General features: G+C 42.2%; 1 protein-coding gene across 1 annotated transcript in view; it reads right to left on the minus strand.

The window, feature by feature from the left end:
* Positions 1–9,398: 9,398 nt before the first annotated feature.
* The window catches only part of npm1b (nucleophosmin 1b), a 14,406-nt gene continuing 1,304 nt past the window's right edge, over positions 9,399–22,500 (minus strand). The window contains exons 6-11 of the mRNA XM_053428431.1: positions 22,323–22,384; positions 22,115–22,187; positions 17,860–17,949; positions 13,627–13,722; positions 13,453–13,527; positions 9,399–11,955 (exon numbers count right to left, since the gene is read on the minus strand). Of these exons, the coding sequence (XP_053284406.1) occupies positions 11,902–11,955; positions 13,453–13,527; positions 13,627–13,722; positions 17,860–17,949; positions 22,115–22,187; positions 22,323–22,384 (450 nt within the window). The 3' untranslated portion in view covers positions 9,399–11,901. The remainder of the gene's footprint in view (positions 11,956–13,452; positions 13,528–13,626; positions 13,723–17,859; positions 17,950–22,114; positions 22,188–22,322; positions 22,385–22,500) is intronic.

Consider the following 22,500-nt stretch of genomic DNA (forward strand, 5'->3'; position numbering starts at 1 on the left):
GAGTTTAAAAACTTTCTTTAACAATTTAAGTTCAAGACTAAGTTTCCGCGGAGCACAAGCTGCCGCCCGACGCGTCCTCCTCTTCTTCTTCTTCTTCTCTTTTTTTTCCTCCCAGTCACGAAAGGTCCCAGTTGGAGTGGAGTCCCTCCTTGATCTGTCTCTGCTCTGGTAAGCTAGCCTGAACCTGCAGTTCCACTCATCCTAATCGTTGAGCCCAATCCATTCCCCTGTCTAGCACCTCTTCAGAGGCCGCTCGCCCCTTTGTTCTGACAATACACAAACAGACCATTCAAATGGAGGGACTCTGTAATCAGTGAAATACTAGCCTCTGGGCTTTGTAGCATAGAGAGAGAGAGAGAGAAAAAAAAAAAGAAAAGGGAGGGAGCGAGGGAGGGAGGGAGCGGCACAGAAAGAGAAGAGAGAGAGAGAGAGAGAGAGAGAGAGAAAATCCATCCATGACCAATCAGCTCTAACTACCTGTCTGGCTTTTAGCTGCAGATGTTATGTGGAAGAAGACGAGGGAGAAAAAATGTGCCCATTCCAGATGTAAGATGTTCATACGAAAGGGGGGGGGGGGCAGGCTGGTACCTCCACCCTCCGAGCCAGAGGCCGGACCCCTCCACCCCTCCACCCCTCCGCCCCACCACACCCAGCCAGCTTTGATATGGCTGATGTTGTTTTTGCACCGTTTCCTTCAAACAAGTATGTGATGCGTTGCGTCAGCTGCACTAAATTTAGACAGAAGGAGAGATAAAGTAAAGTATGATTGATGTGGACTCGCTGTCAGAGCACGCTGAGTCTCACAGGATCGGCTGCCTCACCTGGGGTGTCTGGATCACGTGCACAGGTCAACACAACGTGCGTCAATATTCATATGTGTGAGTTTTTCATTGGGTATAATTGGGTACAAAGCTTGTTTATAGACTGTGTTGTTTATGTTTGTTTGACTTTATGATATGAAAATTATGTAAACCAAGGTATTATATATCTATATTTATATACAGCACATTTGTATCTGTGAGGATATTGGAATAATTTGTGACCTTCTCCACGAGGTTATGTTTTCACCCTAATCCATTTGTTTGTCAGCAGGATTGCACAAAGAAACTTCTTTATGAATTTCCATCAAACTTGGTGAAAGGACACAAAGTTGAAGAAATTCTTAAAATTTTTGGGGGCAAATCCAGTTATGTTTTTTTTTTAGATGTTTTACCGAATTGTCAGATAATAAATCGTGTATCTTGAGAGACAAAGATCAGGTTTATTCAGTGGACTGATATTTATGATATTATTGAGCCAAATAAGTATCTGGATGGAGTGAGAGCTAGTTGTGTATTCGGTTGATTTTGTTTCAGAATACACAACAGTTGTGTTTAGGGACTTTCACCTGCAAGAGAACAGGTTTTTCTGTCTGTCATTTTCAGTTGTGTGATGATTGAACCTCGTCTGGTGACTAATAAATGAATTAATAATAAAGTGACATTTATTTAAACTCACCACGATATTGACCATATGATGATATTTCATGTATATCAGTGTTTCTGCTTGTGGACAAACTACTGAACAGACTCAGACAGTGTCGATGCATCGAGCTCTCAGTTGAGTTTAAAGTTCTAACTTGGGACATTAAACGACATGTGACCCAGATGTCTCAGAGTGAGCAAACAGCCAGGACCGGTTCAGGCATCTCCCCGGGTGGTGGCCACTTCTCATTACCTGGAAGGATGAATAAAGATAATATGAAATAAAAAAAACTACAATAAAAACCAAACAGGTCAATCCGGTTCAATCCTGTGTGTTGTCGGTGGAGTTGTGTTGCAGGTCAAGAAAATGCATTGGATCGACCCAAATGAAGAGTGGGATGTTTGGAATCATCCCGTGTGAGTCACTCCTCCTCTGCTCTCCTGAGGAAACTCTCTTTGAATCTTACAGGAAAAGTAGCAGTGTTGTGGTTCCTGGTGTTTTCAGAGGCACCGGGATATATCACACTCTTCTTTGTGTGTTTTCTATCCTCTCTTCTTTTACCTGACAACTCCTCACTGCCCTTCATCAGGTCTATAAATACATTTCACCTCCCCAGCCCGCCCAGACAGACAGACCAGTCCTTACTACCCCGGGTCCTGTGGGCAGAGAGAAAACCTACCAATCGGTATAATTGTAATCTTTCTTTAATTACAATCTGGAAAACCTGCTGGAGAAGCACGGGGGGGGGGGGGGGGGGGGGGGGGGGTGGATACGAGTTTGTTGAAGTTCAGGGATCTGACAGATTGTCTTGTTAGGCTTCAGAGCTTTGAGTGACGCCTGTCTGTCAAACGTCTGGTTCGTGATTTGCAGCCTGAGGAAACCAAGCTGATCTTTAAGTGATAAGCGTGAAAGAGATAAATGTGTATTCAGCGACGTGAACTCACCACGTGGTGACTGACTCCATTTAAAAGACTTTTTTTTTTGTTTAAACTCACTAAGTGAATAGATGTTTTGTTTAGTATCTGTGTCTTCAACATTCCTGTCGCTGTCACGTACGACAACACATTACTTGAGCATCTGGGGGACACAATGACATCTGTCAGTGCGAGTGGCGCCCCCTGTGGCTGCAGCAGACAAAGGGCTGGACGATCAAACGTGTTCGTTACACATCAGTGATCAATGATTTCTTTGAATTATCAACGTGTTTCTTCGGGACAAACTGAGCAGAGCCGAGAAATCGTTCATCCAGCTCCCACTGGTGTCCTCGGGCTGAGATGTGGGGTCGGCGGCTTCATTGTCTCTTTGAGGAGGGACAAAGAGGACGGGGACATCCTCCTGTCCATACACCAGACCTGCCTGGATACTTATAACTGTCTATATAAGCTTATATATGTGTATTTGTGCTTCAATATCTCCTTATACATAACGCACACATTTCTACACATCCTCATGCAGTTTATTCAAGTACATTTCTCTATAGATTATATTCCCTCTGTAGTGCAAGGTGCATTTTATATTATGAAGATATTCTCTATATATTTTATTCTTTTCTCACGTGTTCTTTCATCTCATCTTAACCCATCAAACTGATAAAGTCAATGAACATTTTGCACCAAAACAAATATAAGAAAAGAAACTGAGGCCTGAATCACGGCTGACGAGACAGAATCAGCTTCACGTAAACTGGAGGAAAGTTGGAAATTAAATTAAAAATGTTCTTTCAGCTTCATAAACTCCTGTCTGAAGGTTTGCATCCAGCACCTCTTTGAAAGTCGATTAGCGTCACTCAGGCGTTGAACAAGAATGAAATCCTGCTGCAGACTGTGTGAGATATTTACGAGGCCGCCACTCGCTCCTCTCAGCTCCACACTGGAGTCAAATGGAATTCACTTGTGCTTCATATCAGCGTTTCATGAATGACACCTTGTGCTGATTGTGACGAGCTTGTGAAGGAGAGACACATCCGAAATGTTGCAGAAACAAACTCATCGTTGAATCACATGGAAGCTGGCAACTCACAGGGGAATGTTTGGAATACCATGTCCTCACGGGGAAAAACACTGAGGTGCAAAATGAGATTATTAATCTTAGAATGGAAACAGACAATCCAATACACCTCCTAACAAGTTAAATTAACTTAATTTGCGAGTTTAATCGAGCAGAGATGAATACGTGGAGGTAACGGCCACCGAATAGAGTCCACGTTACTTCCATTTCACAACGTCTGATTCGTCAAACTCCCCCGGACCGGAGCTGATTCCTCTCAGGAGCCTCTCCTCTGCACCGGGGGAGCGAGGCTGGGAGTTTGTGGGCAGAGGAATGCGGCTCACATCTTTGCCATAGCAGCCGAGGAGGTAATGCGCTCGCGTGTCGGCGCTTGTCGAGGCGAGCGCACCTCCCTCCTGCTGTATTAATAATCGCATGTCCTATCGCTGTACCAACTGGGCTGTGTTTTACTGGGCCGGGGTTTGCTTACGGGAAGATAGATGATGAACTCCCCCACCTCTTCCTCTAATTTGCACAATTACTCCCCCCCCCTACCCCACCCCCTATGTCTGTTTCACTGAAGTGTTCAACCCTCACCACGTATTCCCAAACATCAAGACTTCAGCTAACAAACACGATATAAAAAGACAAATTGTGAATTCAGAAGAGGAAACAAATAAATGCAGAGCGACGACCTGAGTGAGATATTCTGACGTCTTGGAATGTGACTGGAAAAGTTAAAAATAGCTTCGCTCACGATAAAGCCACGGAGTTCACGAATCCTGACAGGGAAAAGATTTGACTGTCTTATTCTTTCTTTTTTGTTTTTTTGTCAAGAAAAATGTTTACATAAGCATCATCATCCACGACAATCGAAGGAATTGTTATTAAGATACAGACGACTGTCAAGATCCAGCCGTGAAAGAGAAAATCACGGGTGATGACAATGATGGCTTCCTCTCCGTCTAATATAAACATACCAGCGTGATCACTTTTTCCCCCCGGGGCAAAGTCATTGTTCCATTCTGAAAGCTCCCCCTGAATGCCTGAAATGTTCCCTGGATATTTTTTCCCTCTGCTCGTTTATTTGCTTGTATCCAGGTGATGTGCCAACCTGTCACATCAAGCACAGATGGCCTTATTTCCTCAGAGCAAAGGTCAAAACAATCGTCATGGGAGGGATGGGTGTGTCAGTGTGTGTGTGTGTGTGTGTGGGGGGGGGGGATGGTGGGGGGGATCGATAAACCTCCCTCAGTAGTTTTACTTTGACGTGTTAAGTACAAACTACCCGAGGAAGCAGATTTAGTCGACAACGTGCTAATTCAAACATGCCTGTGACAAGGAAATGTTCTGAGAAGCGTAATCTTAATATTTGAAAACACAACATTTTTTGTCCGACCACATCACAAACTGTGGCTGCAAAGAATTAATCCTCCTTTTTATCTAGTTTTATTTGTGTATTAGATTAAATTCATGTGGTTTGTTTATGGATATGAAGACACTGACCTTTACTCCATAGATAATAAAGGTTCAAATCCAACTTAACTCTCACTGCTACTTGGGACCACCAAGCTGCAAACTGGACCAGTGCATCTTGTCCCAACACGTCTGCATTACCAGCAGCACTTATCACCAGTTGCACAGAATTGACCACATACACATTATGAGGTATTATCACATGTTAAACAGCACCTGTTGTTGTGTTCTTTCCAAAAAGTAGACGCACAGATGTGTTAAAAATCACACATCCCTTTGGGTCGTGAGAAAAGGAAAAAAAAAAGAGGGCGGAAATGTACCTGCCTGCAGAGACATGACCTTACATTTCTTTCCACCAGAGAAGAGCCATGAAAATATTATCCTCAATTTGAAGTTCTGCAGGTAAATCCTAGAAAGACAAGGCCAGAGCCTCCAACTCTGTAAATCAACAGCTAACAAGTGGTCGTCCACAGTTTGAAAAGAAGCCTGATATTAGAAAGTAATAAGGTTTACATAAAATAAAACTATTCATAACATTCGCTGAGTGTAAAAAGTTTGATACAGTACAAAAAAAAACTCACAAACATATACAAAATCCATAAAAAGTGAGTTAAAATGCAACTATTACATTTTGTGATGGAGACCTATAAAGGATATGTGGGAGGACTAAAAGTGTTAAGATGAGATTTATTGTATTACTGTTAAGTTAGAGGGATAATATTAAAGTGAGATCAAGAATTTAGAGGAAGCCAATGCAATGAAATAAAAACAGGGGTAAAATTATTTAATCTTCTAGTATTGGTTAATATCCTGTGTGCTGCAGTGTCTCTTACAAGTTGCAATTTACTAATAGTTGATTTAGTTGAGCCCGAAAAAAAAGGCGATACAAATGAGATGGAAAAGAAAGTGAGATCTCTTGGTCATATTTTGTAATATTATGTTTTAAAGAAAAGTCGAATCACTAATGACACACATCTTAATTCTAGGACGTAGCGTAAACATTTCTTGTATTTTTCGAGCTTCACCAGCTGATGAGAGTGGTCACGCTTAACAGAGATGTAAAGCTGAGTATCGTCTGCATAGTAAAGGAACCATAGCTTTGAACAATAGATTACTGCACCAGAGTCAACACGTGAATAGGGAAAAAGACCAAGACCAACCAAGCACGCCTGACCTTAGCAGGGTCTGATGAATAGTTGTTGTGAATTCAGATGAGGGGCGGAGCTTGTGTAGAGTAGCAGGAGGCGGGACATCGCAAATAAATTCAGCAGCAGGAATCACGTGTTTTTGTCAAATTTAAAAATCCCCATTATTAAAACACTATGTAAAACGTTTGCAACTTGCATAAGATGTCCGTCAAATGCCATAGAAAGATTGGTATTAATCCAGTTTGTGGATTCATGCAGAGCAGCCATGCCTCCACTTATTCTTGATTCATGTGGCACTTGTGTAAACTGGTTTAATTTGGAGCCGATGCCTCATTCGGGATTTCATAACCTTTCGGTTTCAGCCAAGTTTCACACAAGCCCAGAATAAAGACTTGTGGTCATTCGTCTTGTCCTGGATCAGCAGCGATTTAGCAGAAAGTGATCTAATGTTAAATAAAGACTCAAGTATTCTCCGAGGTGCATTACTTTAAACACACAACAATTAGAGTAGTCAAACTTGCCATCTCTGCTTTTAGCTATCACAACTGGAGCAGGGGGAAAGAGACGCCGGCTGGGCTCTCACGAGTGGAGTGATATAGTAAGTCTGACAGAAGTGTTAACATTCCCCGAGGGCAGTTTTAAGAACAGTGTAGGATGAGGTTGCATAATCTGTGCCTGAAATTCACGGAAAAGAGCGGCTGGTGCTCCAGAGGGATGTTCTGACACCTCCAAGACGTCTGGAGAGAAGCATGTGGAGGAACGCTCTTGGCAGCGGCACCAGTGACTGAATCCAGTGAACATTTGTAGCTTAATTGATACTAGTTGCTACAAGCCGCGCGAACAAAGGCGCGATGAAGTGGTGACAACGCACACGTCTGAATTCTAATGTGGATTCTGAGGGTTTGTGTCCTCGAGCATATCACAACATATGTCAGTTTTTTTGTGAATAATTGATTGAACCACAATGGGCTGTGATCTCCACTCTTTAATCTTGCAGCAGGACAGAGCAACATTTTAATGAGCGGTTCAACTTGGGTCCACAGTATATATCTATCTATTTCTTTTCACATTGATATATGTTAAAGTGTTAATTTACCATTAACGTGGGTTTTATATATGTCAGTGTTGCCATCTTGCACTGGTCTGTAATGAAATGTATAGAATTAAATAACTAATTAAACCCATGTTAATTGCTAAATTAACACTAAAATAAATAGATTCATATATACTGTGGACCCAAGTTGAACCCATGGCCTAGTTAATAAAGGATTATCTTATTTAAAACCAAAGTATATTACTCAGGATTATGTTTCAATTCAAATCACAATGTACATTATTAAAAGGCATCTACTATAGTAAGGTTGAGACGTTCTCATATGGATTCTGAGTGTTAGTAACACAACAGGTGTCAGATCCGCCCGTGACCTTCAATTTAAGCGTGTGTACTTTCCCTTGGATAATTTAAAGTAAGGTGAATTGTCACAACGGTAGTGAAATGCATTGAAGTAATAATAAAGACACACTCACAACACTACACACACTACACACAATCCATGACTGAGCTGTCCCATATCCTGTGACAGCTGCATTAGAGAAAAGGGCGAGATTTCCCTAATGGTCTGAAGTTGTGTTTGGCTGCGACAGGACGGCCACTGATCCCTGCAGCCTCTCACAGCTCACCTGCACAGTGACTGTCTGGTTTAGGCCCTAATGGAATAACAGCTGTTTGGGTTAGTGGACCCAAATTACAAAATAAACCTTCAGTATTTTCATTTTCATCTTCTTAACCATAGACTGTAGATTAAAAACATCTTCAGTTCCTCGTACAATCCAGAAATGACACCAAAATATCCTGGATATGAACTGGACCGTCTTTGCTCCACAGATTAGAGTCATATTCACTTTCAATGTTTCTTTAGCCTCAAATAACAAATAAAAGCACTTTTAGAAACATGAACACATGATCATGCATCAGTGTGATAAGATCTAAAAAGAAAAGAGACCATTATTGAATTAGATTTAGTATTTAATGTGTAATGTTAATCCAGTCTGATGATGGAGGCAGGGTTTATTTTCCTAAACTGCAGCCGGCCACCAGGGGGCGATCCAGATGCTTTGGCTTCACTTTGAGGAAGCTGTCATGTCATCCACAGCCTGTGGTTTCAGCTGCTGTAGTTTTGATTTGTGAGATTTTAAAAGTTTTGCTTTGAGAAAAAACAATATTCCCAGTTCGAGCTGTTAAAAATTCCAATTGGGAAATTGAATAACAACTTGCAGGTAACATTTCTTAAGTTTTTAATAAATCCTGCACCACAAACAAAGTTCCCTGGTTTGCATATGGATCAGAACTAGATAGGACTAGAAATGAAAAACGTGTTTGGGAGGAATCAAGGCAGAATCAATCCGTCAGCAGTTTGTTGGTGTTGGATGTTATTTGCTCAAGTGGAATCGTAGGGTTTTCTTTATATGTCTTTGTGTGTCTGTGTGCCCTTTAGCATCGTGCTGTGTGTGTGTGTGCATGTCAATACCTTCAGGCTCCTTCAGTCAAACCCTGGACTGGAATTCAAGTCAACCACGAAGGGGGGATTTCCACGTGCCTCTCAGACGTCTTGTGTGCAACATCAAATTGTGCGTCATCCCGTCGCTGCATCCGCCAGCGCGCCTCACTTCCTCGAGGCCGAGGGGCACAAACAGCTCAGCTGGCAGTGAAGTCACGTTTGACTCACACTTCAGGTAAAAGGGTTTATATCGATTTATACCATTATGGAGTCTGGCTTTGAAGTTAAGGCGGGACTTCGCTGCCCCCCAGTGGTGACAACAAAGATGGATCGGTAATTACAATTAAGGAGGAAAAGGAGGGTAATTGTAAGATTGTGATAATGAGGGAAACATCCGGATTCCTGCTTCTTTGAATCATCTCCACTCAGCAGATGTCAGCTGCTTCAAACCAACACAATCTGAGCAGGGAGGAAATTTACAGATGAGCATTTGACGGCCAATCTGTATTCATTAAACGAGTGACAGCAAAGGAGATATAAAGTCATGTGACTGTAAATTTGGGCATTTGAACTACATCACCTCAAGTTAGCATTTCTCCAAAGTTTCCTGGGGCAAGATTCTGGACCATTAGCATGAGTGTGTGTGTGTGTGTGTGTGTGTGTGTGTGAGAAAATGGGCGACTGGTCAATAATACTAGAAAAGTGTTGTGTATTGAAACTTAACCGAGTTTCAAGAGTCAAAATCAGACCAGGCTGTGTAACATGTAAACAGGAATATTAATGGAATATTTCATTAGCAAATAATGAGCTTCAAAAGTAAGACAGATTATGAACAAAGATCACAATCTTCTTTTGTTTTTATTTCACATGAACATATTTAGGAACTGGCTTCACAATTATTCAGTTCAGAATCAAAAGGATGACGAACTAAAAACCAAACGCTGAAATGAAACGATAACAAAACACACATCAAACTAACAGAACATCTCAAATAAAGACCAGCACAACAGATCCAAGCTGCAGAACCAGCTATTAGCAAAAGGGCGGATTAAGCAAAAATAAAACATAAGAAAGGATAATTCTTCAGCTGCCATACTTGTAAATAAAAGCAAGAAATAAACGTTCTTTGAGTTTGATACAAGCAAAGTATAAAAAAAAAAAGGACGAAGACAAACTAACTCCTCAGACTCACAACCTGCTTCTAATGAAACCTCACCACAGACACCACGTTACAGACACTTCAAATCTAACTCTCAGATTAAGCTACATTATCAGGGCGACTTTAAATCCATCTAATTAATCGGAGTACTCAACTTCTCACCTAAGGAATTTTCAAATCTAATTAACAAACGAGGCGGTTGAACCGAGTCGTGTGATTGGCTGTGGATCCACCTGCTGGCGTCGGGCTCATAAAAAGCTTTACACAGGATCATAAACACATTATAAGCACAGCGCCTGCTCGTTGTCATCACAGCCGACTCACGAGAGAACAAACGATTACCGAGTTCTTTACGAGGATCCTGCGAAGCATCGTGTTGCGGCTGATCTCATTTTTCTGATATGGACCTTATGATTACGTCTTCATGAATAACGCTTATCATGGGTTCGCTATCTGTTTTTAATGAAGTGGACGACGCTGAGAAACAATGACAGCGGTGCCAACTCGTAAATGAACTCCTGGGGCTTGTTAACAGCCTATTTTTTTCAAAAGACTTTTTAAAGTTAATGTTAGTTTAAAGAAAAACCTGGACATCTGCGTTGGGTTTATAGGGCCTCATAATACTCTGGAGCATTTCTTTGAGTACTGTGCTTATGAGCATTTTTTTTAGCTGCAGATGATTTTTGGCTGTAATCACTGTAATTATTACCCTCACAGGTTATGAAGGATGTTAATGGGCTTGATATAAATTTACATTCGCAAGAAATACCGTGTCAGCAGGTCTGTAACGTTAACAGGTTAAGATGACACTCAGGAACATAAGCGTAAAAACATAGTATATATAAAAAAAGGTAAAGAGTAAAACTGTCCAGAAGTTTCAGGTTTGGAAAAGACACAGGATGGATTATTTTCTTGTTTGCTCAACAGATAAAACTTAAGATATGTGAAAGTAGCGAACTTGACGCGTCAATCTCATTGTTTCTAGTTTGCATCTTTTTAAAGTGAATAGTTTTGGATATTTTTAGATTCATTTGCTTCATCATGGCGGGGGACAGACAAATATATCTTGGTGTTTTAGGCCAATAACATAAACATTGAGTTACTGTGTGTTACAGTATACTTTTCATTTGTAAAAACACATCACTGACAGATTTATGCTTCGTAAATCCAGACAGAATCTAAAATAACAAAACATAAAACCATATAGAACCACAGGCTGATGACAGAAACTTGTCCCCTTGTCTCAACCTTTCCTGTTCACACTCCTCAGATTCACACAGAACGGGATTCGGACTTGTATCAGCTTACAGCACAGATATTTAAAGGCACATTCTGCAATATCTCCAATTGCATTATTGACGTAACAAGGAGACGCGGTGTCTCGGATGCAAAGCACCTGAAACCAGGCTCAGCCGGTTATTGTTCATCGAGGCAGAAACAACAACTCTGCACCTGCAGCTCGACGCAACAAGCACCACCGACCGGGGAAGAGGGTTAAGATGCAGATATGCAGAGTCGCCACCTGCAGGCAAAGGAATGAACTGTTTCCCCCAATTCCAATACAAATTTTGTGTCATGTCAAATTTGTTTGAAATTTAATATTTGGAAAAAAGGGGACGTTTAAATCAGTGGCGACTCCTGGTAGATTAAAAAATCTGGTATTACTGTTGCAAACCAAACATATAACTATGTTAGTTTTTTGTGGAAAGGGGAAAAATCAAAAGGTGCATATGAAGTAAAGTTTGTTCCGTCAGTCATGGGCTGTAAATACCTCAATTTAAAATTGCCAAATGCCAGAAACACGTCTATCACTTGTGGTTTCTATAAAAAAGCTGCAGGTGGTGAAAGTGTTAAAGTCGTAGCAGCTATTTCTGTCCTGTAAGAAACAGAAAGGTCTTTATAGATGATGCCTCTCCTTTCCTGTAGGTGGCGCAGATTAGCCGGTGTGGCCTTCATGAACAAGTGGGTTTGTGGGGGGGGGGGGGGGGGGGGGACAACAATCGAGCTCCAGGAGGTTCTTCTCATCTAAACAACGATGAATCGGTTCCTTCCGTTCGCTCCAATTCAAAGTGAACGGTGACGACACCATGAGGCTGATGGGGAATCTCGCTGACTGTGCCTTTAAACGTCTTGCAGGATGCGAAACATAGAAACGCGTCGGGGGGGTTCGTTACTTCTTCTCGATCTTCAGCGTTTGTGCAAAGCTCCAGAGATCCTTGACCACCTGAGGGCGGCGTGTCGGAGAGGAGAGAGGGACAACGACAGAATAACAAGGGGAAAGAAAGAGAGAGAGAGAAATTATAAATCATCCAAATGAAGTGCGATACAGCATGAGACATATGACTCACTTTTACTACAACATGCTTTTGTGCGTCTGGCCTGTGGGAACGCTGGGTTTGGACGGGGGGACGACGAGGGGCTGGGCGGGGGCAGCAGCACATACCAGAGTATATGACTAGGTGCTCCAGGTCTGACAGATCTCAGCCTTGGCTGATGAAACCAAAGCACTTCCACAGATGTTTCTACACACTGGGATCAACAAGCGCTCCCCGACCCGACTCCACCCCCTCTCTTTCCCCTGTCCCACCCGGCTCTGCAGAGCTATCACCTGCTCCAACAACTGCACAGCTAACGTTTTTAAAATCACAAATGCACGTTCAAATATTAAATTGTGTGATCTCAGAACTGAACAGCAGCAGAGAGCCCAGAGCACAGATACCTGGCACGCTTTGCAGACTCTGCTCCGAGGAGTTATTATTACGCTGATAATCTTCAGGCTTTTCTCTGATTAATTCCTGTTCTGCAAAACAATGTGCAGGAGCTGTTGTTTATCTTCTGAACATGGCAAGAAGCATTAGAGGAGCTTTAAGTCCTGCATTAAGAAAGACCCTCGTCTCGGGGGTTGGTCAAAGGCCTTGAATGTGAAAGAGACTGGTACCATCCACATACCACCGTCCCTTCATTAGGGCTACAAAAGACACACACTTCAGTAAATCACCAAGAAAGAGTTCGGCTTGGCAGGTGTACTCCCCTTCCATCTCGAAAGAGCCCGCTGACACAAAATGGAAATAATTCAGAGGAGAACACGCTGTGCCCGAGAGACATTTGAGGCTGACTGGACAGTGGAGGGTCAGCGAGGACAAAACGTGAGGAACAATAACGCATTCCTGGGTATCTATCATGGAACCCAGCCCCTAAAGCTCAAATGAAGATTGATGTTTCCAGGGATTACTAGAAACCTGGGAGCGACTTCTCCCATTGGCTCAATGGTTTACAAAACTCAATGTGTAGATTGTAAAAGCTAAGAAGCAGGAAATGTATGTAAATTACAAGTGTAGTGTCAGAGCTAAATGTGATTTTTATTTTACCGAACAATGGAGAAAAGATGCACATTTGTTTATATTGTTTATTTAGGTTCGATATATATATGTTTATATTAATAATTTGGTTTATTGTTAAACTATAAAATATCAATCTTCAGTTGGATTTCCTTGTCACACTAATTTGATGACGACATGTAAGGAATCATTGCCAATTTTTTGTTTTAATAAATATATATAGGAATTTCTTTACTCCCTAATATAGGTTTGTGCTTCAGCCCCCAAAACCACAAGGGTCAGGCTCTAATAAAGATCAGACTCAGACTCCTGTTAATCTGGGATCTAGGAACGATACACAATCAATACATATATAAGTAATCAAGTGACTCATGGTTACATACCTTTTTATCAGAGATTTTAAAAGAACTTTTGACAAAATTCTCAAATTTCTGCTCCGTCTTCGGTAGTGGTTTCCCCTGATGGGATACAGACAGTAAATCGTCAGCTCAGACTGGGAATCAGACGTTCATACTGGTCACTGACCAACAAACTAAAAGGACGCCAGTCAGTCTTACCTCCTTGGCTGCTGTGGACAACTTGTTCTTGACGTCGGACAGGGACGGAGCTTTCGACGGGCCGGCGTGGGGTTTGTCTTTTCCTGGGGCAGGTGTCTTGGGAAATACATCAGCCAGATAAGAAACACTGATTGATGTGACAAATAGAGATTTATACACGTGTAGATAAAAACAAAAAAAAGATAGCTCCATATTATAGCACAGTATTTCTTTCTTCTATTCAGGTTCAGTAACTTTTATCTGTATTAACTCAACATTAAATTGCTAATTCTAACTTATATGTGATGGATTCACTTGCTGACCCGACATGTCAGTTTGTGCTGCAGCCCTATTGTGACCCATTTATTCGGGTCTGTGTTTACAGACTTGGCGGGGGTAACCAGCTGGAAGAGGATAAAAGCAGTCGAGAGGACAGCGAATTCTAGCCTAATTACTCCATCTCTGCTTTTTAACAAATACATCAGGTACAGATTATGTTTTTTATGGTTTGCATGCAGGAGAGGGAAAGCCCCGACTCTCAGATGAGCACGAGAGATTGTTTATCGAATGGGTTTTTCCACTGAAGGTAAATCCTGACATCTAAAAGGGGAGAAAGAGTCAAAGGGCAAAAGCTGTTGTGCTTGTTTTTTTCAATAAATGTATCCTGACATCAATGAAATTAGTTCCAAGAGACAATGTAAGACTCCTTTGTGAGCTGTAAGTGAATCATCGAGTTCATAAGAACCAAGGAAGCACCGGGGAACTCTTTGGAAACATGGAAGACGAGACTTTGACCGACAAAGACGTCTACGTGTCTGTGAGGAAAAGAGCAGGCTGAGCCCTGAGCCGGCGGGCCCCCACAGGTGTGTCCAGACTGGGGCAGCGGAGGCCCCACAGGTCCTCAATTAGGAAGTGTCTGAATGTGACACAACAACACACAAGTCGGGCAACATGACTGCACGTTACACAAGCCCCGGAGCTTGTCCCTACATGCAAAGCCAGTGTGGAATCCAGCGAAATTGCAGGGTTTCATTGATAGCCAGACACACATTTGAAAGAGCAGAGAGAGCAACTCGTAGAGCAACTCGTAGAGCAACTCATAGAACAGCCTTCTGCAAACCAACAAGTGGACAGTTTGTGGTTCTGGTCGGTTTGTGGATGAAAACACCAACGGCTCTTCAGTTCACTGGGTCGGAGAATGCTGCTGATAACTTCAGGGTTGGGGTCTTTATTCCCACGAGACTGAATTATACATTTGAGTGTTTCAGCTATTTCTGTGTTTCTACGCAAGATAATGAACCAAAATCTGCTGGTTTAACAAGAACTACTCTAATTATCAGCAGAATTATTAAGCTTTTAGAAACTAGATTTTCATTTATGCCTATATGTTTTATTTAGAATAAAAATATGTCACTATCTGGCCAGGTACAAGTTACCTGTGTAGTTTAATCACACTCCCTTGTAAATATGTACAGTTTATACCACAGGTCTTGAAATGCAGGCAAAAATTCAGTGGTTCAAATCCCTTGAGCCACTTGAGGCGACGTAGTTTAGTTAAAAACAGGTGGAATGTTCTTAAGAGAACAAATGACCTCTCTCGTGTAAAAAACATTTAACAATCTGTCCCTGTCCCTAAGAGATCTGCTATTTTATAGCATAGATCAAAGGGTATTAGGTAAAAAAAAAAGACCTTGACACACATGCCACGCTACAAAAGAAGAGCACACATGCTGCTGGCTCCCGGCCAGACGAATGCACTACGCATTTATTATTTACGGGCAGCTCTCCACTTCCAAGGGACAGCTGTGGACCTGAAACAGCTGATAAACACACAAAGCAAGCACGCTTTCTCATCTGGGCCAGACACTGATTACAGATGCCACGAGACATGGAAGTTAATCACAAGCACGCCATCATCTGATGCGAGCCCTCGTCTTCAATCCAGTGCGAACACATGGTTGTGACACCTTTGCTCATCAGCTCCGTCTGGGAGGGTGATTATCATTTCGTTGGAATCTGGGGTTTGGGGGCCTGTTTCTGGGGGGAGGGGGGGGGGAACCGTAAGGTCACTGGGAACTGTGGTTCCACAGATTTCATGCACAGCAGGTACATTAACCGGTAGAGTGAGACAAAGAAGCATACGTTACGTTAACAGGTCAAATAAACGAGCGCTAACAAGGGTAGACACCTGCTGCAACACATGTCAATCAGTCGTTAAAACAATGACTCACAGCCTCTGGGATAAGCCTGAGTGAAGTGGTTAACAACTTTACGACTGTGACGTGTGCTTGAAAGCATCGACGTCTCCGAAGCCATCAATCAAAAGACACCAGCTGCGAGATAAAGTTACTCCAGATTAGATCGACGCGGGTTAGCTCGTTCTCATGACAGGCTTGTTACGCAAGGAGGTGCCGTTTACACGCCGGGCCGAGAGCGCTGCGAGTCGCTGGCAGCAGATCTGACGAGGACATCTAATGACCAGTCACCTGCGTTTAGGACCGAAAAAAACAGACACCCACGCCCGCTTCCTCGCTGCTCAGGGGCATCTGGAAGCGCAAGCTGCACCAGACATCAAACGCGAGTAATGAGAGCAATTGGGAGAAGGTGTGTCCAGGAAGTGAGGGGTGTGAAGAGGTTGCAGAGAGGGAACAGTTGTTGTGTGGAGGTGGAGAGGGGAAGGGGGCAGTCCAAGCATCACAGGCCACAGAGTTAAACTGGTGGGATGGTTTCGGCCATCGGCTAATCCCTCGGAGCATTTTAAGAGCCAGTGTGTTATGTCTGGACAACGGACACGACTGAGTCCACTGCACTTTCCCCTGCAGCTGGAGCGCTGACCCCTGCAGCTATTGTGCCCTCAGGAGTTTAGCAATCTTGTGGCTTAGGGTTTAACGTGATAAAAATCTGAGCTCTTTATCAAAGTGTCACGCGAGAAATTAGGATTTTCTCACCTGCACCAGGCTTGATGGTGAAAACATCTTAACTGAGCCTCAATCGGTCATTTGTGTCACAGCAACGTGCTTCGAGAACTTCATATACTATCAAATATGCGTTTTCTGATCTGTGCGTGTGCTGCTAAGGGTTTGGGGGGGGGGGGATCAAAAGTGGCTGCAACTCAAGACAGAGGTGTCAGGCCGAAGGGTCACGGGTTTAAACCTGGCCCCAGGGGACCTGTTTAGAGGTCAGGTATGTTTGCTTAAAAGAGAGGCAGAGTTCAAATGTTGGGTTTTGAGAGTCCCAAGATTTTCCATTCATGAAATTAACTATCAGGTTGGACTAATTGCAGTGTGTATTTATCACATTCCTCGGGGTCGGAGTGGGAGGAAGTCTTCAAGTTTCTCTCTTTCTTTTTGGAACAGTTTTAATTGTAAATACACATAAATACAAACAATTACTCCAAGTTATAGGCACACCGTGTTTTTCCAGACTCACGCATTTAAGCAGCAGTCATCTAACACAATACGGTCATGTTGTTGGTACAGGATCTTTTGGGGGGTTTATTATCTTCGTGAAGGAAGTTATGTTTTCACCCCTGTTCCCTTTTATTTGTTTGCCTTACTCTCAGCAGGATTATGCAAAAACTACTTCACAGATCTCCACGAAAGAAAAGAACTCGGAGCGTGTCCGGACACATTTGCTCTGTGGTTTATAGAGGACATTTGTTTTGTTGGTCTGCTCTTCTCTTGGAGAGTTAATTTCTATGCTGCATAGAGTTTGCTGTTACAAGTTAAGCAACACAATACCCATGAATCAAAGTGTGTCTAAATTGTCAAATCTTCTTTAAAACTACCACTACCCATTGTTATTTGCTGACACTTAAAGAGACACATGACGCATTTCATTCAACTACACAAATCGAGCTGTATTATGTCGAACTAATTCAAAACGTATTTAATCTCACAAAAGAACCAAGCGTAGGATGGAGAGTAAAGGGGGGATTTTATAGGGAGGGGTGTAATTTAGATGCTTTCATTTCTTGACTTGCTCACCAAACTTGGAACCCTATCCCATTATTTTGCTGAATAAATGAATAACATCAGTAAAAAAAGAAAACACAGGTCTGTCTTTAATGCACGTATAAGTCTGCACCCCCCCCCCCCTTTCTGATAAACAGTGCTGGAAAAAGCCTGGCTCTTAGTTGAACCTTACACCTGATCCTCGCTCTGCAGCCCAGCAGCTGTCAGCCACTTAATTCAATAACAACAAGCACAACCACAAGTTAGCAAACGCCGAGCAGGTGATTCAGTCTTTCCATACCTTAATCTGTGGTTTGACCGCAGAGCCCGACGCTTTCCCTGCAGGGCCGTTTAGCTTCACCGGAGTCTTGTTGGGCTTCTTGGCCGAAAGCTGACAAAAGCAAAAGACACAAAGCAAAGAGAAATTCCTCAATGAGACATCCACCGTTTGGACGACGTCCTGCTGTTTACAGGGGCTTTAATCAGCTGAAATGTACCAGTGTGCTCTGCAGACATTCCCATAAAAATGTGAAGGAGAAAACAAGCAGAGCATTGTCTCTACAGCAGAAGCATAATGAAAACAAGTAAACTTAATAATAAATCACAATCGATCCTGGTAAATGAGTGATGACAAACCTGTGACTGTTATTAACACTTCATGAAAAAGAACAACCCCTCAACATAACGTGTTTATACATTTGGTATATCTCGTTGGATATCTGCCTCTCTGGGGCTCTGGTGGTGCAGGCTTGTTGTTTTTGAACACTCCCATATCAAAGCACTAATTGCCAGGCCTCTTTTATAGCTGACAAATTATAATTGGCATTTTAAAACGTAATTCAAACCACATTTGTTGCAAGTGTTTGCATTTGTGGTTAATTTTCTTCAGTCTTTCGCCATGAGGCATTCACATCGTTTTCTTTCATCCCTGCGACGTCATAACAATATCAGCGCTGCACATGTAGACGCCTTTTAAAACGGATCACAGCACAAAGTCATAAACAATAAAACTGAAGCAGCAGTTGCGGCTAATTCCTGAGAATTAACAATTTATCCCTGAATAAGTATCTCGGTAAATAAAGAAAGGTTAAATCCAGACTGTGCTAAAAACAAAGCTGCAGCTAAATCAGGGAGGATACGTAACCAAAACTATCTCCAAGCACCATCGCCACCATCAAATTACAGAGGAAACTCGAGACACGCTGGGTAATTTCTCACTGATCAGACACTTAGTGCCCCAATAACCCGTCATTGTTCTCCTCCACACTGGAGGCCTTCCCGTCAGGTTTCCATTGCTCTCAGGCACCTGTGTAATTACCTTGTAATAGCCGAGGCAAGTACCTGCATTTCCTGAGCACCAACCCTTTCCTTGCAATCACTGGTATTCACCTTGGAATGGGCTAGAAGTGTAATTGCCTGTGTTGACATAACTGCTACAAGGCAATTACACATGTAATGTCCTGGAGCGGTAACACAAGATGCTGGGAGGTTGTTTCACTGAGGCTTCAAAAGTGTTTTCTGGATTTTGTTTTTCAAATTGAATTACTCCCAACGTAGTGACAACACTCTGACGTGGATGCAGCCGTGAATGTGTTTTAAGTTAACACTGGTTTTATATTAAATGTTTTTCCATTGTGTGGCTGTATCTGTTGTTCTTATTTTTAATGTTTTTCAACTTTGACTTTTGGCATTTTGTTTTAACTAAGTGCAGTTTTTCCCTATTCAGGAAAGGTCTACAACTTTTTTGCATTTGCATGTTAAAATGTCAGACATCCCATCCCACACTCAATGTGGATGCTTGACTTGGTTGGCAGTGTGAAGGGTAAATGATAGAGACATAGAAGAGCAGTAAATTACTGACAAGGAACCGCTAAAAACTGTGAAATGTAACTTTCATGGTCCCAACATGTATGAAAAGACCCCAAATTAACACTCTGGTGGACTTAGTGGAGCTGTGCGAGGCCCCCATGGGGTCTGCCCCAGGCTGGGTACTGAAGTGCTTGGTACTTGGTACTAAAACTTCAAATTAAAATATATTTCTGTCTTGAGTCACAGTATTAACACTCGTGATCAGTCTACATTACTCCAGCATAAAAAAGTGTGTTGGAGAAGTCACATATGTTCAGCACTGCAAACTCATATTTCAGTTCATCACTAAGTTCTACCACAGGACCAAAGGAGGCATTAATATTTCCCAAATAGTTCCCACAATGATTCCCATATTCCGGGGGGGCTCAGATCCTGCAGGAGGAAGTCATCCTTTCTGTTTAAGTATACTTTGCCACTTGTTTTTTAATTGGTTGTACTGTTGTCAATGCCAACACTGGCACCACCAGACGGTTCTGCTGCCAAAAATAAGATAATTGTATAATCTGAACTAATGATGTATGATTTACTTGTCATGGCAATACTCTCAAACTGCACTTTCAATGTCTATTTACAAGTCGGTCGTAGGACACACGTGCCTCTGGCTCATATTTTGAAAACACATATCAAACAAAAGCAGCAGAAAACATAATCGCAACGATCAATATTCACACAATTTCACCAACACCCATTTCCATTGACAATCAAAAGAGGACTAAGTTAGGATAGGATTAAAATCTGGATGAATTTCTAGAACCTTAATTACCGAAGACAAGACAGGACAGCTACGGAGAAGAAGGGTGAAGAAAGGGATTAAGGTCGTACAAGATAGGAATGGTGGGGGTGGTGGTGGGGGGGCAGAAGGTGGGAGGAATTGGAAGAGAAGACAACAGAATAAATCAACAGGTGACAGAAATGCTCAGCTGTCATCTGACCCTGAGGCGAGGATCGGCGCTCACGTCGCAGGTATGTGCATCTGCCCGGCTTTGATGTTTTGCCTGGCACAGTTTGCACTTGGACAGTGTTTAAAAAAACTAAAAAAGAACGAGGCAGATACACACATGCACCCACACACTTGCAAGTGATTGTGCTAACACGCAAAACAAGTGTTCAAAGGCAAAGGCCAGGTGCAAAGCTGAAATGGCATGAGAGACGATAAAAAGGAGCAATCATATTAACAGTGGGATGACAGAGGGACAAAGATATGCAGCGTTTCAGAAAAATGGGGGGAAGATTTCTCCCACCAGCGTATGTGTGTGTGTGTGTGTGTGTGTGTACATGTGTGTGTGTGTGTGTGTGTGTGTACATGTGTGTGTGTGTGTGTGTGTGTACATGTGTGTGTGTTGCTATTCAACTGTCAGTAATGAGCTTCCCTGCATATGTACCGTAGATATATCTTATTAATGTTTGCATTTTCCAAAAGTTAGGAGGAGTTGAACATTTGAGTGTACATGTCTGCAGTGAGTTTCTGCATGTCTGACTCTGTGTGTGTGTGTCTGTGTGTGTGTGTGTGTGTGTGTCTGTGCAGGATAACACAGTGCTGTCGTGTTGGTGAGACGGTGAGAATTCAAGCAGATTACAGAGGAGAAATCCGATCATTACGCCACACAGACCCTGTGTTTTACTCGCAGAAAACAGGTGGGTGCATGAGCCAACAGGATGAAAAAGTTCCATGTTTTCTATCATACAAAAAAAAAAAAAGGTGGACGGTCAGCGGGTGCAGGGATGGGTAGGGCCCGCCGAGACGAAATGCTACTATAGGACACCGTCTGTGGGAGTTTAAATGATGTGGTTGGAACAGAAGGGGAGTGGGCTGAAATTCCTTTCACACACAAGAGGGATCTGAGGGCAGGCCCTTGGCTACCCTGACACCTGGTGGACAACCGAGGACTGAGGACACTCAAGTCTGTTTGGATTAAAGCTTGGGGATTCCACAAGGACGTTTAGTTTGGTCTGAGCAGTGATGGAAGTCAGAGACCTAAAACGTTAAATTAAATATAATTCCTACTTGGTCATATTGAAACCTGCAGATGGCTTAAAAACACATCTCATGACTAAAGAAACCAATAATACCAGTCTACTTGTTCTGCTCTGAAGAACAGGTGAAGATATAACTGTTACATAGTCATTATACATTATTATAAAAGGTATTTGTTAGTCAAAAGAGATAGTTCTAAAAATATAACTTATTTAAAGACCAGTGTTGAAAACAGGTATATTTTCTATTTAACCCAAGTGGCAAATTACATGTGTTACATCATGTTTGGAAACCTATTTGCAGCAGGTGTAAGATGGGGCCTCATGTGGTGAATGTAAAAATATATAGAACCATTATCTTATATTCATAACCTTTCAAAGTTATTTCGCCAGATTAGTCTCACAGCTTTAGAATATTACAAATCATGTTGCTGGAAAGTTGGATAAGGTAAAAAAGGGAGGCTTATATTCCAGGCAGCTGAATGGTCACGTGGTGCTGCTCAAGTTTAAATACAAATTGTCTGATGTTACTCAAAACTGAGTAAATAAACAGAGCATCAATAAACGGTTCCACAGGAGTTCTGGTTTGGTTTAACTTTTAATAAATGAAAAGTGTTTCATAGTGACTTATCCTGGCTTCTAAATGTGATGTAAAGTATATAATGGCAGGTTTTATTTCACAGGTAACATCTAAGTCTCCACTCAGGTCTTACCTTTTCAAGCTCTTTTGCCACTTTCTTCTGAGGCTTCACAACATTGTCATCACTGTCGTCATCTTCATCATCACTAGAAAAAAGCATCAAGAAAAATACTTGTTAGGTAAAGTAAAAAGCAGAATCACAGATGTCTCGGCACCATCGCTTCAGTAAGGAATGGTGAGTAATGTTTTAATCATAAGTGACAGCAAAAAAAAAAACATACTCATCGTCATCTTCGTCACTGTCTTCTTCATCGTCGTCATCAGAATCCATCTTTAGTTTTTTCTACAAGGAAAATTAATCTTCAGTTTGTTCAGAGTTTCAAATATCAATAACAAATCACCAGCGCTGCCTCAAAACCGTTCTAACACGATTCAGTCTTGCTCTCATCTAAAGCTAGA

The sequence above is a fragment of the Pleuronectes platessa genome, chromosome 8 (genome assembly GCF_947347685.1).
Source record: "Pleuronectes platessa chromosome 8, fPlePla1.1, whole genome shotgun sequence".
Taxonomy (NCBI): domain Eukaryota; kingdom Metazoa; phylum Chordata; class Actinopteri; order Pleuronectiformes; family Pleuronectidae; genus Pleuronectes; species Pleuronectes platessa.